Source organism: Lepisma saccharinum, chromosome 8 (genome assembly GCF_977018435.1).
Source record: "Lepisma saccharinum chromosome 8, izLepSacc3.1, whole genome shotgun sequence".
Lineage (NCBI taxonomy): Eukaryota > Metazoa > Arthropoda > Insecta > Zygentoma > Lepismatidae > Lepisma > Lepisma saccharinum.
The window spans coordinates 78,551,044-78,570,008 of NC_139236.1; the positions used below are offsets into that span (position 1 = coordinate 78,551,044).

Genomic DNA, 18,965 nt, shown 5'->3' on the forward strand with positions numbered 1-18,965 from the left:
AATGAGGAGGGGGGAGATGCTATCCATAAAGTTAAGAAAATTTTCATAAAGCGTTCCTTAGCTAGAAATTTGCATAGCTAGAAATTTGCATAGGCAACCCCTCACTTACTTAATTGTATCCATGTTGATCCATAAAATCATCTCTCCAAACTCGACAAAACATCCTCCAGCCATGATTTGGTTTGGCTTGATTTTAAGTCCACTTTATGCCCAGAAGGCTATTCGAGGATGGACCTGCAGTTTAAAGTGGGATCCGTACAACATATGCCTTCACTGGGTATTAAATCCTGGGCCCCTTGTTTGCAAGGCGACGACGTTGTCACTAAGCCATCGGGGAGGCCACCAGCAGAAATTTTCATTTCTAACACTCACTGTAAGTGATAGGAAGGAGGCAGAAAATGCCTTGTCTCCCCAAAAGTCGGCGGACGACGTCCTCCTATGGTGGGGTCCGAGTGTACTAATTGGGATTGGCCTGGAATTCATTGTGCAATGCGTCTCTATAGGGGCATTTCCTGAATTTTCATATCTCTGACTCTCGTTTCATCTAATATATTTTATAAAAATCTATCTAATATATAAAAATGGATGTATGTGTGTAGTTTGTTCCGGCATAACTCTCGAACGCCTGGAGCGATTTCAACCAAAGTTGGTACACCTTTCACTTGCAACCTGGAAAGAAATACTGTGGGGGTGGGAGGGGGTGAAATGTAAAAATAATCGAAAACGACCGATATTAGTGTGGAATCCATAGTTTTCGGAGTCGCTAACGACCGATATTACTGTGGAATCCACAGATTTCGGGGTCGCTAGTAGTAACACTCCCAATGCCGTTCAACTCCAAGACATCAAGACATCCCTGGCACCCCTAGGGATGGGGGTAGGAAGGGGGTGACATGTAAAAATAATCGAAACCAACGGATATTAGTGCGGAATCCATAGTTTTCTGGGTCACTAAGATGAATAGCGACACTTCCAATGCCATTCAACTCCAAGACAACCCGTGGCACCCCTAGGGGTGGGGCTGGGAAGGGGTGACATGAAAATATAATCGAAAAAGACCGATATTAGTGTGGAATCCATAGTTTTCTGGGTCGCTAAGGTGAATAGTGACACTACCAATGCCGTTCAGCTCAAACAGACCTATGGCACCCCTAGGTGGGTGGGAAAAGTTGACATGAAAAATGACCGATATTAGATTGGAATCCATAGTTTTCGGGGTCGCTTATATGAATAGTGACACTCCCAATGCCGTTCAACTCCAAGACACCCCTGGCACCCCCAGGTTTGGGGGTGGGAAGGGGTGTCAAGTAAAAATACTAAAAAAACGACCGATATTAGTGTGGAATCCATAGTTTTCGGGGTCCCTAAGATGAATAGTGATACTCCAATGCTGTTCACCTCCAAGACACCCCTGGCACCGCCAGGTTTGGGGTGGGAAGGGGGTGACAAGTAAAAATAATAAAAAACGACCGATATTAGTGTGGAATCCATAGTTTTCGGGGTCGCTAAGATAAATAGTGATACTCCAATGCCGTTCATCTCCAAGACACCCCTGGCACCCGTACGGTTGTGGGTGGGAAGGAGTGACATGTAAAACGCCCGATATTAGTGTGAACTCCATATTTTTCGGGTTCGCTAAGATGAATAGTGACACTGCCAAATGCCGTTCAACTCCAACACACCCTTCGGACACCTAGGAGTGGGGTGAATAAAAATAATCGATAACGACCGATATTAGTGTGGAATCCATAGTTTTCGGGGTCTCTAAGATGAATAGTGACACTCCGAATTCCGTTCAACTCCAAGTTCCTTTTACACTGTAGTTAGAATTCATTATTTTTTTTGTCTAATAGAAGATTGAAATATATAAATATCCGGGCAACGCCGGGAAATCAGCTAGTTATTGATAAAATATTAATCATCTGGCCCTTTGTTTTTGTATTATTTTGCGCAATGCGCACTCATAATAGTATAAATTTGTGTTTTATGGTGTTCGTCAAGTGAGGGGATGACTGTCCTTTAGAGAAATAGTCTCTCGTCATTGTCATTATTGCTCCATTAGGTAGTCGGTGAAATCCTTTTACGTAGATTTTTTTAAAATGAAAATTGTAGCAAAGTGAACAGTCATCAATCACCATTGATCAAGACATGAGCAAAAGTTATTTTCAGTCCCATTTTCAGTGAAATTTATGATACAGTTTTAGTTAATTTTATTATCCTGCGTTGGCAACTTTGGCAGCAAGTCGAGAAAAATGGCCGTCACATCGAAAGCACCTAGCCTTTACGGTGAGCATTTCATTTCACGTAATTATAATGTAAAGCATACAGCTTTGCCATATATATCTATCACACAACATGAATAATATATATATGAAACCTTAAACACACAAATGTTACCTCATAGCTAGAAGTAAATTATTTAAGGAGAGTTATATTTGTTCCAAAGGGTACAATGTGAGCTTTAAAACGAAAATAATTAGTATTGAAGTTCGTGTAAATCCCGTGGGCTAAAAATAAATGAAGTTGTAATTTCTATTATTACGATAGTGTGTCTACGGTACGATATAATGTACCTATTGCATGTAATTACTTAATGGGATTATTATGCGCATGTAACCTTTTTATTGTAGCAAAGCCTACACTTGGAAACCTGCTCATTATTATTTTACACAGCTCCTTGCCCTTCCTTTTCATGTCATATAGTACGTTGAAAGGATTATACTTCCGCCGCCCTACTAACCGGTGTGCAATCACAGCGCAGAACGGCTATTTTGACAAAATCCAATATCCCTCCTGACTGGTTCGGGGAGAAGTATTGGAAACCGGAAGAATCGGTAGACCTAATTGGCTGTTAATAGCGGGTGAATGCCATAAAGGTGGTGGTACTACTTTACTAGGGTCGGGTACCCTATTCTACACCCTCGAATTTTGAATTTTTTTTTTCATTATGAACATTATTTGATCCTATTTGTGAATAAAAAAAAAATGGAGCGCGGAAAGAAGTATTTACGACTGTACAGCCGTTTAAAGTTGAAATTTTGTAGTTTGAAATGGTTCGCAATTATTTCCAATTTCTAGATCGTGATACTAACACGACACCAAATTTTAACTATCGATCTCAACCTAACTGAACTAACCTATCCACGCGCCAATGGTTCGTGGGGCTAGCGTCAGTGGTTTGTGGGGCTAGCGCCAATGGTTCGTGGGGCTAGCGCCAATGGTTCGTGGGGCTAGCGTCAATGGTTCGTGGGGCTAGCGCCAATGGTTCGTGGGTCTAGCGCCAATGGTTCGTGAGGCTAGCGCCAATGGTTCGTGGGCCTAGCGCCAATGGTTCGTGGGGCTAGCGCCAATGGTTCGTGGGGCAGCAGACCATCTCCCTGTAATGAAGGCTAAAATTAAACCAAAGAAGGTAACTTACCTCTATTTACCAAGGCCAGGTATTGAATTGTGGGTCGAATTTCAATTTGTAAGTCCAAAAATGAAGTAACACCTACGTTAAAACTCCTTGTTGTCCTTTTCCACAGAATACCAACCTCCACTCCCTTCCCATCATAAAAATTAGAAGTCGCAAATTATCCCATCCCACAAGTCATTTAGAAAAAACAACCCTCCCCTTTACGGCATGCAGTTGCGAAAAAAATATTATTATTTCCAATTTCTGAAGTCGCATAAATGAAATCGAATGTCTGAAATGTCCAATGTACCAATATATCGCACAGAGAACATATCGCAATCGCAAATGTTCCTATTGCACAAGTCAATCATAAGAAGAAAAAGAAAAAAATCAGACGTGCGCCTGTGACATAAATCGATCATCCGAAATCTTCAGACTTGCGCCTGTGACATGAATGCATCATTCGCCATCATAAAGTTGTGAAAAACCTTTTTGACGTTACGCAAGGAATTTTAATTTCATAAAAAACGTAAGTTTCGTAGCACGTAGATCTAAAAAATTACTTTCCGCGCTATTTAGAAACATCGTTTATTATGAAGAACTAATTTTTGTAACGAGAATGTTTGAAATGTGCGAAAATTCGAGGGTGTAGAAAAGGGTACCCGAGCCCTTTACTATACCTGAGACATCTATCAATGATTTATTTCACAATTTTTTACATTGCTATCGTACTATTCTGCATTGCAGAACATTTCTTTAGGTGAAATAATGAATTTCTAACGAAAATAATGTCTATTTCTTACATTAACGAGTACTTACTGTTGTTCCGTATTTCCCACAAACCATCCACGGGTAGCCCAAAAATTCACGATAGCCCCACGAACCATCACGGGGACGATGTATGCCTATTAGGTTAGGTTAGGTTCCATTAGCACTCCTTTCGTTCAATTTAGCATATACGGACAATACAAGCGCGTATTGTGCTCTCGTGCAGAAAGCAAATAGCGGCAGCAGCAATAGCACGTCGGAAATGGATCAAAACTACATTCCCGAACATCAACAACGCTACAGAAAATGATTTGCGTAAGTACTTTCTCCTGTAAATTTGAAGAAATCCGTCTCTGGTATAGTAAACTGTTACCCAAACAAAAAATAAACCCCCTCCCTTACAACCTGAATTAGCCTTTACCGTTTTAACAAATTTCAGTAATTATGCAGTATCGCCCGAACACCTCTCACTCGTTTCTTTCGTTAATTTTAGCATTGATACTTACGTATTCTGCATTGCGGAAGATTACTTAAGGTGAAGTTATGCATTTTTCCATAAAATAGTGTCAACTTTTCATATTACGAGTCATCATTTGTCTTCCTTGTTCCGCTTGTGTAACAGACAATATGGCGTGCACTCGTCATGGATCATCGCGCGTCGTGCTTGTGTTTTGTCGATTTGCAGTCTGCAAACAGTGTTTCAAACCCTAATGACCGAAAATGACGTACTATTACCATTTTTTTTACATGTTTCCATGATTCTTGCATTATTACCTCCACGAAACATGCACGATAAGGTTTGGTTAGATGAGGCAAACACAGTTAAAATTTGGGGTCGTTAGTAAACAGCCACTACGTGTCGAAAAGATGGTTTTTCGATTTCACGAAACAAAAAGCATGTTTGGAAACACTGACACAGGGTTACGTCATCGAACGCAGGCAAATAGCAAGGAAATGGCAGCAATCGCCTCTGCGTGTTGGAAACATTTCTCATGAAAGAAAAAGGACTTCCGGGTCAGAAGGCTTAAACGATCAAAGAAAACACCTTCATGAACTTCCACAACGTCAGAGAATTTGATTAAAGTAAGTAGTTTCTTCTGTAAAAATGAAGATATCCATTCGAGCGATACTGCATGTTTACCCAGATTTCCTCGCCAGTGCTAAGAAACTAGAGGGGTAACCTCCGTACACTCGAGAAAGTGAAATATTTTGCTTGGTTTATGAAGCTTTTGTTTATAAATGTTTTCAGTTATTTTTAGCTTGCGGAAATGTGTTGTTATGAAGTAAAGTACGTCAGTTAGGACCAAGTTCCAGCCAGACTGCACAAATGACCCTTGTGTTTTACCGTTTGAAAGTAAAAAAAAATATTGTGCGCTAATAGTACGTATTTAACACTTCGAATTGCCACTGTGCATTTCTAAATTTGAAGTTACATTTCTATGAAATAATAAAAAAAATACTACTACATTACTTGCCATAGCTAGGTTTCCTGAACCTAATCCATGTTGTAAACACACAGTATTACCAGGTCGAACTTTGGTTTTCAACGTGAATATATATGCAAATTTTTACTACGATTCAACTTTTTTTAAAATCATGTTTTGATTCAAAGGAACTCTATTGAAAAATGTGGGTAGCCAGAGTGGAGCGGAGGCGGGGTAACGGTAGGGGGTGGAGCCTGGAATTGGGGGCCAATTAATACTACTTTTTTTTCCCACTTCCAATTGTTTCCTCACCTTAAATTTTACATTTCTGGAATCCTTCATTCATACCCTTTCCAACGATGTATCACACATATTTCTATTACCCAAGTTATTTTTGTTTTATTGCTATTTCATCATGCTACGAATGCAATTTTTACATGGTTCGATTTCGATGTACGTCTTTTAACACATACTGCGGAGTTTTAGCGATTACTTAAGGTTTTGTTCAATTATGCTTTCGTGGTTAGGTTAGGCAGGTTAGATTTGGTTCCCTTAGCATTAAAATAACTCCCTAAATGCATTCTACTAAGGTTCCAACTTCTACATTCATTCCCATGCTTCTATGATATTTACTGTCACTTTTCGACGGAGAATATCTTGTCCATGAGAAGTACATAAGGTAATTTTTCAAGTTTTTTTTTCAACATAAATAATTTTTTTCTAGTCCAAACAGTGCTCATTACTTTAAGCAAGGTTCAAATTTCGTGTGACAATGATTTCCAAAATTCTACGATAATTAGTCTTTGTGCTAGGAGAAATCATAAAACAATCGGAACCGTTACCGTCGGTTACCTTAGCATTTTAACTTACCGTGAAGCAGAACAAGCCACTTCGCCAAAGTGAATATAACACCCAACACTTCCAGGCCCAAGTTTTGTTTGTTTCATTGCGATTTCATCATGCTATGTGTGCAATTTTTACATGGTTCGATTTCGATTTAAGTCTGTTAAAACATACTGTGGAGTTTTAGCGATTACTTACTGCATGTTTCCTTGACACACTTTTTTTTTCCACTTCTTTATAATTCCATACTTGCCAACAGCCATTCATTTACTGTCGTCTTAGTTACAAACTGCTCCTCCAATTTAGGTCGTGTTCTTCACATGTGTGAGGTACGAAGGGGTTTCCGGTATCAGTTCACGGATTCTAGTCTTTTACCGTGCATTGTTCGGATGTGTACTTGCTTCATGCTGTCAAACAGCTTTTCAGTGATGTGTTGACAATGGTTTCCTGCACACATTTTGTGCTTGTCCACACCATAAAAACCTTCCTTCAATATTTTTTTTTCACATTTCTTACACACTTTGAAATATGCTTTAGTTAGTTTAAGCTGGCCAGGTTTGGTTCCCTTAGCATTTCCTTAATAATCGTGTAATTTATATATTAGGTTAGGCTGGTTGCGTTCACTTGCGTTAGCATAAAAACAATCCCTCAGTGATTACTACTACAGATGTTGCTACTGCTGCTCTCAGAAACCCCCTTCGAGCCTCGTGCGAACATTCAGGAGGAGGTAAACAGCTACCGGTAGTAGTCTGTGTAAAGTAAAGTGCTCCCCTGTGCTTTGCACCACGCCATGAAGGCATATAGGGGGTGTGGTAGCGTCTGTGTAATGCATCAAATTTGCGAAAGCAGTATTTTTCCGCAAGGTAGTTCTAACATCTTATTTTACCCATACTTTTGACTACTTCTAAATTAAAACTGTGATAATTACTGTCAGTAAGATTCTAAATTATTTTCACATTCGTTCCCACAACCTTCCGATACTTACTGTCGATTTTATAAACGGGAAAATGATTTGTCCATCAGGATCGCACATGCTTGTGTAAGGTATTTTTAATTTTTTTGTTCAACATTAATATCTACTGTATCGAAATCCAAACATTGCTCATTAATTTAAGGAAGATTCAAATTCCGTTGGACAATAACTGCCAACTTTCTACGATAATTAGTGTTTCCACTAGGAAATTTTGAAAGAATCACAAAACAATCTGAACCGTTACCGTAATTTTACTGGGTGGGGATAAAAAGAGATCCCCCCTTACAGCTACAATTAGCCTTTTCCGTTTTAATAAATAATTTCATAATAGGTACCCTCGAGAATGTGAAATATTTTGCATGGTTTATGAAGATTTTGTTATGAGCATTTTCAGTTATTTTCAGCTCACGGAAATGTATTATTATGAAGTATAGTATGTCAGTTATCTTAGCGTTTTACCTTACCGTGACGCAGAACAGGCCAAAGGCTTCGCAAAAGTGAAAATATCTCCCAACACGACATTTTACAACAGCAGCTATAATTTTAAGTCCCCAGGTTAAGATTGCTAATTTTGTGACTGATAGTTATTTTCTTAATGTTCTTTCTCTATTTGAGTGTGAATACAAATTGTTTTTACCTATAAAAAGAGGTGCAAGTACTCTGAAATGGCAGGTTTTTACTTATGCAGGATATACTTTGAGATAGGGATGTGACGAAGCTGAAAATTTACCGATGCCGATGTACTCACCGAAAATTTTTGGAACCGATACCGATTCCGATACATAAGATTATTAAACAGAAATGGGATGTTATTTTCAGCATGACAAAAATAAATTTGCTATGTATATTTCTATTGGATACATTTGCATCTAAAAAAAAGTGGTTATGTGAACCTTTAAGAACAACATAGATTCTCAAGAGATTTAACATTAGTACACAAGCAGTTCTTTGAAATGCAAAATGGATTCTTGTTCTTAATGTTGTAAATTTAATGCTGGCAGATTGAACTTCAGAAACCGGTATGCCCAAGTATTTTCTCACCACTTGCTTCAGGTTTCTTGAATTTCCAATACAACAGCGGATTCTGGTCACATAGAATAGCTGGTTCAGCAATGTACTGTTTTATTTCTGATTTTGAGGTAGAATTTTGTATTTTTTTTTTTCCAGGAAGGATACAAAGATGGGCATACAACATGTCTGGTTTTAATCAATATGGTAAGTACTTTGGGAATATTTGTAACATGCCTCTCATATTTACCTTACTTTTGACATAAAATTGTTTAACAGAAAAATGCATGCTCAAATATCAATATCAGTATGTACTTTTCTTCATAAATTGAATTGTTAAGCATGTCTAAAATGCACATACTGAACAACTACGAGAGCTATTTTTTTAAAACCTCCGATATGGCATAAAATCAAAATCACACTGAATAGCAAAATGGGTTTATTGACATAACTTACATACACTTATAATCTACTTTTCAACGTAATCACCAAGAAGATTCAGACATTTATCGAACTGATGCACCAGCTTTCCAATACCCTCTGCAAAAAAAGATGTCGCCTGTCTGTTGAGCCAGGTCTGCATGGTGTCCCAAATCTCCTCATTGGCGTGGAAGTGCCATCCTCCCAACCACTTCTTCATCGCCGGGAAACGGTGGAAGCCACTCAGTGCTAGATCTGGGATGTAGGGCCAGTGATTAAACACTTCCCAGTGGAATCGTTTGACGCAGCAACATGTGGTTGGGCATTGTCATGAAACATTGTATCCGTTTGTTCTGGATAGCTCTGTGTAGTCGGCGCAATGTCTCACAGTATGAAACCGCATTGATATTGACCCCTGGCTCCATAAAGTCAACCAGTAACACACCTCACACTTGGCAGGAGAGTCGATTGTAGCAGACATCTCTACGTGCCAGTCGCTCAGCTTCAACTGAAGCGTTGGCCTAGGCAGTGGTTGTAGTAGTGGCAAGGGGGACACCAATCACGCTGCCTGACGCCCCACTTCCTAGCACTTAACGGGCCACGTGGTGGCATCATCGGAGGTGGAAAAAAATAGCCCTCGTATAATGATTACTTTATCATTCATCCAGACTAAATTTTTTCCACCCTGTTCTGTGCATGGAGTGTCAGGTCTGATGCTCTCAGCATTATAATTGAGCATCTGCATGCTTACGGTGTTACTGTGTATATGTTTTGACTATGCTGGGATTGGTGTGTTCAATGCTTTAGTACAGTGGTTCTCAAACATTTTTCTCATTATACCCTTCAGTCGTAACTAAGCATCTAATGTACCCCCGCCATAGGTTTTTCCGAATAGTCAAATATATGTATTTTTTTAACTTAAGGCAAGCAACCTAACCACACCAACTGATCGTTACAACTGTCTGATAGGCTTACATTCTGACTTAGGCATCACAGAAAAATCTTGAAACAGTAAGGGCCCAGTTCACATGTCTGAAATCAGGGAAGGGGCTACGACCCCGATGCCCTGGAATCTATCACTAGGGACACTCAAAGTCGTCCACATCACTCACAGTGTTTTGTGCAATGTTTTGGTCCACAAGATCACCGATGCCGCGTGATATCACAGATTTAAGGGAGCGTATCATTGCACTGATAGACACTATCGACGTGTCCATATTGATGCGATGTGTGGTCGTGTCACCTGTGGTGCACACATTGAACATTTGTAGGTGTAAAAAAGAAACCCTGAGTTTCTCGTTCTTTCTGGTTTCTTTAACTTAAGTTCAGTACTTTTATAATTTTTTGTAACCCCTCAATTATTTATGAAACAGCCAGTATACTAGGTGTAAGTACAAGTGCTGTACGATTGATGTTCATTAACTTTTGTTGGATTAATAGGTGTTTAAATGACAATGTAGCTTGATCTGATTTTGTAACATAAAATTCACTCTAACATATATTCGGCCTCTGTGGCAGAGGTCCCAGGTTCAAATTTAGGTCTGGGCATTGGTGTTCTTTGTGAGTGTCCATTCATCAGTTTCAACATATCATCACTCATCCTCATCTTCGCAATTAGCAAAGAGTAGCAGAAGTAAAATAAACCAAATTAACCAATCAGTAGAGGCACATATTTTTGGTAAATAAAAAAGCAAAATTTCGGTACAAAAACAGTCGATTTCAAGTTCAAAAGCAGTAAATAAAATAAAGTTTTGGTGTTATAGCGGTGAATAATCACATCAAAAGTGCTATATAAGGTGACATTTTTGGTTTTAAAATGGTGAATATAATCCTAAATTTGATTTAAAAACTGCACTTATTACACAATATTAACTTATCCCTTCTAGCAGCACATTTATGTAGTTACCAGAGTATTAAGTTTATTCCTGTGTAAAGGGATTCATTTTTGCTTCTAAAATATTTACAGCAGATGCTACGCCCCTTGTGGGTACGTACTTAAATGTTATTTACCACGGCTACAGATATCTTAATCTCAGGGGGATAGGTTCTTTGTTTGAGAATTCCAAATAAGAAAGCGTTTTATAGCCAAGAGGATATAGTAAAATGCGGATCTATATTCTGAGAACTTGACAAAATACAGAGAAAATATATGTATATGTATAATCGAAAAGGCTTCTTCTTCTTTTAAATGGCTTCTTCTTCTTTTAAAAGGCTTCTTCTTCTTTTAATATGGAAAAGCTTTTTCTTTTATTATGGAAACTGCTTCTTCTTCTTTTAAAAGGCTTCTTCTTCTTCTAAAAGGCTTCTTCTTCTTTTAATATGGAAAAAGCTTCTTCTTCTTTTATTATGAAAACGGCTTCTTCTTCTTTTAATATGGAAATGGCTTCTTCTTCTTTTTCTTTGAATTTCTTCTTCTTTTATTAAAGCGTAATCTTATTTATGTGCTCGCTTTCCCCCCGCTTCTTTGTCAAACAATACAAGCTATACTTGTAGAAAGAGTAGGGTCGACTAAACTGACAATAGCGCCACCTCCTATTTGACGACCAAAGGGGAATAACCAGGATCGCTAATAACGAGCGCTGCCAATGGCCCAGTGCGACTAATAAAAAGCGCAACCGAAAAGTGCTTCGGGGCGTCTAATTTGACACAGCGCCACCGGGGAACGGACAAATGCAAAAGCTGACGATGTTCTCCTCGTCAAAGAATCAAAAAGAAATTGAGATACATTTCTGAATTCATTTGCTCGCTTAATAAATTTCCTAAACATTTGATATGCGGCTATATTCTTAATTCTTTTAAATTACTATATACATCATTCTATTTACTTCTATTATAGTATTTGAACTCTTCTTTTCTATATTTCTCAATTTACTATAATATATATAATTCATCTTCTCCGCTCCAAGTTTGTACAATGAGCTGTGCTCTTCTTTATATGGCGTGCTGCCATCTATCGTCGATTACGAGAAACCATTCCTCCTTGCAACCTTCATTGTGTCGTGTGAAACTGGCACGTGACACAATATCCTCCTCCTTGAGGATAAAAATTTATATATTGGAAAAAATATTTTGGAAATAGATAAAATTTTTCCACTTTCTCTACATCTCGTTTGACTTTTCTCATTGGTTCTCATTTCTACAGCTTACATTGCTTTTCACTTTCACTGTGAGATTATATCTCCTGGCATGCAGCATTTTTCCTCATCTCTCGATTTATCTTTCTTTCTATTTTCGTTTCTAGATATCTTTTCACCGTTCCGGAAATATTCGTGACATCTTAAGTTATTTCTAGATACAAAATATAATTCTTCAATAGTTCATCTCCTGCAAGTCTGCTCGTCTAATTTCTCCAAGATAGTTTTTACCTGACGATGTCCTGCCAAAATAGTAATTTTCGTTTCACTCTTTTCTTCTTTCAGAAATCTCTCTACAGATTATCAGTTAGCTCAGATTTTTCGTTTCGAAGAATTCTCTCTCTTCTCTAAGTTGACCATCTAAGTGTTTCCATCAGCTACAATAATTCTTCACATCAGCCTTAATTCCTTATCAGTATGTATCTAGATGTATTTATTTTCTGGGATTACAACCCTTTTCTCGGAAAACAACCGATTCTTCTTTAACTTTTGGGATTACAACCCGTTCTCGGAATACAACCGATTCTTCTTTAGCTTCTGGGATTACAACCCATTTCTTTTACACTTTTCTAAATACACGATGACTTTTAGTCGTGTAAGCTTACAAAGAATTCATTTTACTGATACTGTTCGATCTTCTATATTATCTTCTCCCTTTTTTCTGAGAGTTTTCTTCATAATTAACTTCATTCTGTGCCTAACTGTTCTCTTCTTTCTCTTCTGTTCGTACAATTGAAAAGTTTACTTCCATTTTCCATATTACTTTCTTTGGCTTCTTTCCTTTTACAGGTTTCATCTTCCACTATCGGTCTCATTGTTCACTGGAGTGGTGACATAAATTAGCAGTTATTATTCTTTCTTAACATATTACTTGCAGAATAGATTTTCCTCCAACGATGGGTATTATATATCTTTTTACAGGAACTAACATTAAAGAACTAAAATTTTCTTCTTTCAAATATATCATTAATATTTGCCCAAACTAATAATTCCACGAATTTTTCTTCTGGTGAACTAGAACTTTTTCAGACAACTTTAATAATTCTAGAAACGTACGCTTGCCAGTCTGTAAATCATAACATCTCCTTCCTTTGCACTAGTCAGTCTTATTTGTTTCTTCCAATTTTTTCAAATACTCGTTGCTTGTTATTATTTTGTTTCTCTTTCCCTTCCTCTTCTTTCTTTTCTTTCTTCTATTTTCTTTTCTATTCTTCTCATGATTCTTCTTCCTCCTCTTCCAACTTTCTTCCAGTAAAGAAATTACTTTCATTTCTCTCTTCTTCCAATCTGGTTTCTGCCAAGACTTCTTATGTTCTACATCTTCATCAAATGCATGCTCTCCTTGTCTTTTGCGTCTCGTCTTCTTCTTCCTTCTCTTTGGCGAAGTAGCATCAAAATCCATTTGATCTATGTCGACCCTTTTTAGCATATTATTAACTTTCTTCAAGTTCCTTTCTATTTTTAATTTCTTTCTCTTCTTCTTCTTCCATGTCTTTACGTGAATATATCTAAATTTCATTTTAGTTTTCTTCCATCTTTGTTTACATCGATCTATGTCAACCCCTCTTGCTATATTCTTAACTTTCTTCAGGTTCTTTTCTATTTTTAATTTCTTTCTCTTCTTCTTCTTCCATGTCTTTACGTAAATATATCTAAATTTCATTTTACTTTTCTTTCTTCTTTGTTTACATCTTCTGCTCGGCTTATGCTTATTTTCTTCCTCCGTCAGAGACTTGTCACCGGAACTTTCTTCTATCATCTTCATTTCGACATTGATCTCTTCATCATTACATTCACAACTAAATTTTTCATCCCTTGCTATTCCTCTTTCATCTTCTTCTATTTTCTTATCTTCCTCTTCTTTGACCTCTTTAAGTTCCTGAGTGGTTTCTTCTCTTAACTTTATAGCTACTTCTTCTATCTTGCCGTCATGCTCGTCATTGGAACTTTCTTCTTTTATCTTCATTTTGACATGGATTTCTTCATCGTTACATTGACAACTAAATTTTTCCTCACTTTCTATTCCTCTTTCATCTTCTTCTATTTTCTTATCTTCCTCTTCTTTGTTTACTTCGCTTAACTTTATAACTTCTTCTTCTATCTTGCTGTCATGCTTGTCATTGGAACTTTCCTCTTTTTCTTCTCCTATTTTCTTCTCTGTCTCTTCTTTGTTTACTTCGCTTAATTTTATAACTTCTTCTTCTATCTTGCTGTCCTGCTCGTCATTGGAACTTTCCTCTTTCATCTTCCAACTTCTATCTTCTATAAGGACCTTCGCTTCTTCTATCTTGTCCTCGTTTTCTTCTATTCTGGAAACATCTACTTCTGTCTTGCTGTCATTTTCTTCTGTTCTTGAAACGGCTAATTCTATATTGTTTTCGTTTTCTTCTATTCTTGAAACGGTTAATTCTATTTGAGATTTACTTTCAACCAGCTTTCTTTCCAAATTTTCGTTTCTTTGTTTATTTTCCTCTCTGAGATTCGAAACCTCCTCTTCTATTCTTCTATTTATATCAAAACTTGTACTTTCGATTAATAACGTTGTTTCTTCTATCTTGCTTTCCAGCGACTTTCTATTTCCTTCACACGTTTCATTCAATTTCAAGAACATCTCGTGGGTTTCGGACCTCGAAGCTTCCAATTTCCTGCTGTTTTCCTCAAGCATTTCTTCCATCTTTTTATTACTTTCTTCTAACTTTCTACTACTTTCATCTATCTTTTCTTCGAGTCTTCTATTATTATCTTTTGCTTCTCTGTTATTCTCTTCCATCTGTGTTTTTAATTTTCTTTCTAATCTTCTGCTATTTTCTTCCATTTTTTCTTCTAGTCTTCTATTATTCTCTTCGAGTCTTCTATTATTCTCTTCCCCTTGCATCGATAAGTTCTGGAGCATTTCTATTATGTTCACCTCTTCCGTCCTCTTTGGTTTTTCCTTCATTTTCTCTTCTTCCTTTTCCCTTTTCTTCTCTTCTTTTTCATTTATCCTTTCTTCCTTGCAATTTTTGCATACGTAATCTCCTCTTTCACTTATTCCTATGTACTTTTCTCTTCTTATCTTCTCACATAGCCAATGTTTCATTTCTTTGCATGAGCTGCATAGGATAGTTTCTTCCTTATTTCCCTCTTCTCCACAGCAGTTAAATATTTCCTTTCTGTCTTCCATTTCATCCGTTATAGTTCCTCTGTTCTCTCCTTCGATATTATTTTCTTCCTCCATTTTGGCCTTCTTCCTTTTTCGCTTTCTTATTCACAATTCTGCTAGCCGCAACGTTGGTCGCCACTAATGCTACGCCCCTTGTGGGTACGTACTTAAATGTTATTTACCACGGCTACAGATATCTTAATCTCAGGGGGATAGGTTCTTTGTTTGAGAATTCCAAATAAGAAAGCGTTTTATAGCCAAGAGGATATAGTAAAATGCGGATCTATATTCTGAGAACTTGACAAAATACAGAGAAAATATATGTATATGTATAATCGAAAAGGCTTCTTCTTCTTTTAAATGGCTTCTTCTTCTTTTAAAAGGCTTCTTCTTCTTTTAATATGGAAAAGCTTCTTCTTTTATTATGGAAACGGCTTCTTCTTCTTTTAAAAGGCTTCTTCTTCTTCTAAAAGGCTTCTTCTTCTTTTAATATGGAAAAAGCTTCTTCTTCTTTTATTATGAAAACGGCTTCTTCTTCTTTTAATATGGAAATGGCTTCTTCTTCTTTTTCTTTGAATTTCTTCTTCTTTTATTAAAGCGTAATCTTATTTATGTGCTCGCTTTCCCCCCGCTTCTTTGTCAAACAATACAAGCTATACTTGTAGAAAGAGTAGGGTCGACTAAACTGACAATAGCGCCACCTCCTATTTGACGACCAAAGGGGAATAACCAGGATCGCTAATAACGAGCGCTGCCAATGGCCCAGTGCGACTAATAAAAAGCGCAACCGAAAAGTGCTTCGGGGCGTCTAATTTGACACAGCGCCACCGGGGAACGGACAAATGCAAAAGCTGACGATGTTCTCCTCGTCAAAGAATCAAAAAGAAATTGAGATACATTTCTGAATTCATTTGCTCGCTTAATAAATTTCCTAAACGTTTGATATGCGGCTATATTCTTAATTCTTTTAAATTACTATATACATCATTCTATTTACTTCTATTATAGTATTTGAACTCTTCTTTTCTATATTTCTCAATTTACTATATTATATATAATTCATCTTCTCCGCTCCAAGTTTGTACAATGAGCTGTGCTCTTCTTTATATGGCGTGCTGCCATCTATCGTCGATTACGAGAAACCATTCCTCCTTGCAACCTTCATTGTGTCGTGTGAAACTGGCACGTGACACAGAATTAATCAATTTTCCATGAATTGCATAACTCACAGGTTACTTCAGACTTCAGAAAGTGTCACGTCGGTATATAAGCTGTAAATTTCATGTTTAAGAGTATAGTATTTCACATTTTGCAGTTCATTTTGCATTATTTCGTGACAAAACTGGTAGAAAAATGCTCCTCACACCATTCAGAAAAATGAAAAATGAACATTACAGCATGTTATTTCGTTTTTTCGTGAAATACTAAATTTGCATGCCTCTACCAATCTAACATTAAATTGAATGTGAAAACTATTAACAAGAACAGCTAATTTCTTGTTTTGCTCCGCAGGACTTCATCACGATGATTGTCTTTATGAGACCGAAGATGTGCAGGAAGCCTTAAGGAGGCTGCCACAATCAGTTAAAGATGAACGAACCTTCAGGATGATGAGGGCTATCCAGCTGTCCTCCAACAAACAAATTCTTCCCAAACAGGAGTGGACCACTTGGGAATCGGTAAGAAACTTCCAATTTTCCCGTGTGTTGAGCATTGGGATGTAGAGGCCATCCAGAAAGTGCATAATTTTTGTATATAAAAATTAAGCTGAAAAGTAGTACAGGCTCTTTCCAACAAGAATTACATGAAGTGCAAGTATTTCTAGCAAAAATGCTGTGAAATAACCCTCAGGTTTTTGATGTTATATTTTTTATCTTAAATTGTTTGATATCCATGCCTCAGTCACCTTGTGAACGAGCAGGATGTTAATAGAGGATATTAAATTTATACAATTTACCTTCCAATAATGAAAGTTAAGGGAAGATGATGAAGAAATTCAAAATTTTGCAATAAAAATAAATTGGTATTCGGTATGCCCCTGTCGCCACCACACTAGACTAAAGTGGATGAAAAAATGTAGATATGTAGCAGTGATACATTGAAAATAGGTTGATACTACTTGTAAAAAATAATAACAATGTGTAAGAAAATCAATGTTGCCACCTTACAAAAATATTCTGGAAAATCGCTTCCTGCATTGGCCTTATGGGTGCTGGATAGACCCAGTTTACGTGGAACATGACAAAAGGCCTCTGTTTGAGGACATGTAATGCCTGTGACCCAGGCATTTGAAAATAATAATAATAAAATAAAAAACTTTTATAAAATTGTAATTCTCTTCAAATTCTGAAAATTGTACTTTCCCTGTGGACCCCTAATTGTCGCAGAATTTGAACATGTTCATTAGTTTTTATTAATACATGTAGAAGTAAAATATATCTGCAAAAAGCTGTGGTTGAAGAGAGTATAAGATCTATCCCATTATTTTGAAGAAAAGTTGAAATTTTTTAATTGCATTTGTTAATAATAGTAACAAAGGAAATATTGTTGTCATTCAAGTATGTTGTACCTTCATATGCAGAACAATAAATGAAAAAGACCGAACTTTGAACTTTGGCCCCAACACTGATGCCAGGTTGAGCGACACTTTTCCCCTGCCATTACAAATAATTGAACAAGTCCTTTGTGTGTTATTTTCAGTTGGAGTCACATTCTAAGGTGTCTTTTTTTATTTTCAGGATAACAGATATTTGCAGCCATATTTGGAAGAAGTCATCAAAGAAAGAAGAGATCAGGAAGAATGGTTGAAAAATTAGTAAAATATAAATTTGTATATAGTTAGAGAAAGTTATCAAGCTATGCTGCATTTAATTATTTCACCTGTAGGTTATTACTGCATGCAGTCATAGGTTTTAAATCATACATTTCTGGGTTTGGTGTTACCTGTTCCAGTGTTCATGAAGTTAAGAAATTCCTAAATATGAAGCAGTTTACAGCATGAAGTGAAAATGAGTGCTTAAACCATAGTTGCTCATGAGTATTGGCCTGTAACATGAGAATTGTAAATAAAGAAAGCTGATAAAAATATCAAAGGTTTTTTCTTCAGTGATCATAATTAATTTTTTGTGATAAGGCATTCATAATTACAGTAGAACTCCCATATCTGTCGATTCAATTTTCAAGTAGCAAGAAAAATAATGATTTAAATTCATAGCACAAACACAGTTGAATTCACTTCTTGCTCAATATAACTCCACGTTTCTTTTGCAAAAAAAAATATTTGCCTATGTCAATGTCAGTGTGAAACAAAACCCTTTTGTGAAAGTTGACAGTGAATCACCAAAATCAATAGGTGAATAACAGGTTGTTGTTTTTTTTTCACAAGAGATGCATGGAATTATTAGAAATTTGTGTAACAAAGTAAAATAATGATATTTTGAAATTATGTACATTTGACATCAAAGGCATAACCATGTATACTGCTTTGTAGCTCGAGTGTAATAATGTACAATATACATATTTATTAGTATTTTGGATGATTTATTATTTGAATTTTGTAATAAGTACATCAGTGCTATGCTAATCTGATGATCTGTACAATCCAAGGCAAGGAAATCTTGGTGTTTTCTGAAGTGTTAAAATAAGAAACGATTCAATGTCGTGAAGTAGAAGACACTTGACCATTTCTTTAACGTGTAACTTTATTATTTAACTATTTTTTCCTAACAACATTGTCACTACTCAACCGAGCAATAAGTACAATATTCATAGTAATATTGTATATCCAATTTTTTGCATACAGTTGTTTTTCGTTACATTGTATTTCTTTCACCTCTACAGATTTTCTGATATTTCAAAT

At 36.7% G+C, this 18,965-nt stretch overlaps 1 protein-coding gene across 1 annotated transcript; it reads left to right on the forward strand.

Moving 5' to 3' along the window:
• The first annotated feature begins 2,179 nt into the window (after positions 1-2,179).
• Positions 2,180-18,638, forward strand: UQCR-14 (Ubiquinol-cytochrome c reductase 14 kDa subunit). Its single transcript, XM_083127603.1, has 4 exons — positions 2,180-2,286; positions 8,570-8,617; positions 16,619-16,785; positions 17,845-18,638. The coding sequence occupies exons 1-4, from the start codon at positions 2,253-2,255 to the stop codon at positions 17,920-17,922; spliced, it is 327 nt and encodes a 108-aa protein (XP_082983729.1). The 5' UTR covers positions 2,180-2,252; the 3' UTR covers positions 17,923-18,638.
• The last annotated feature ends 327 nt before the right edge of the window (positions 18,639-18,965 follow it).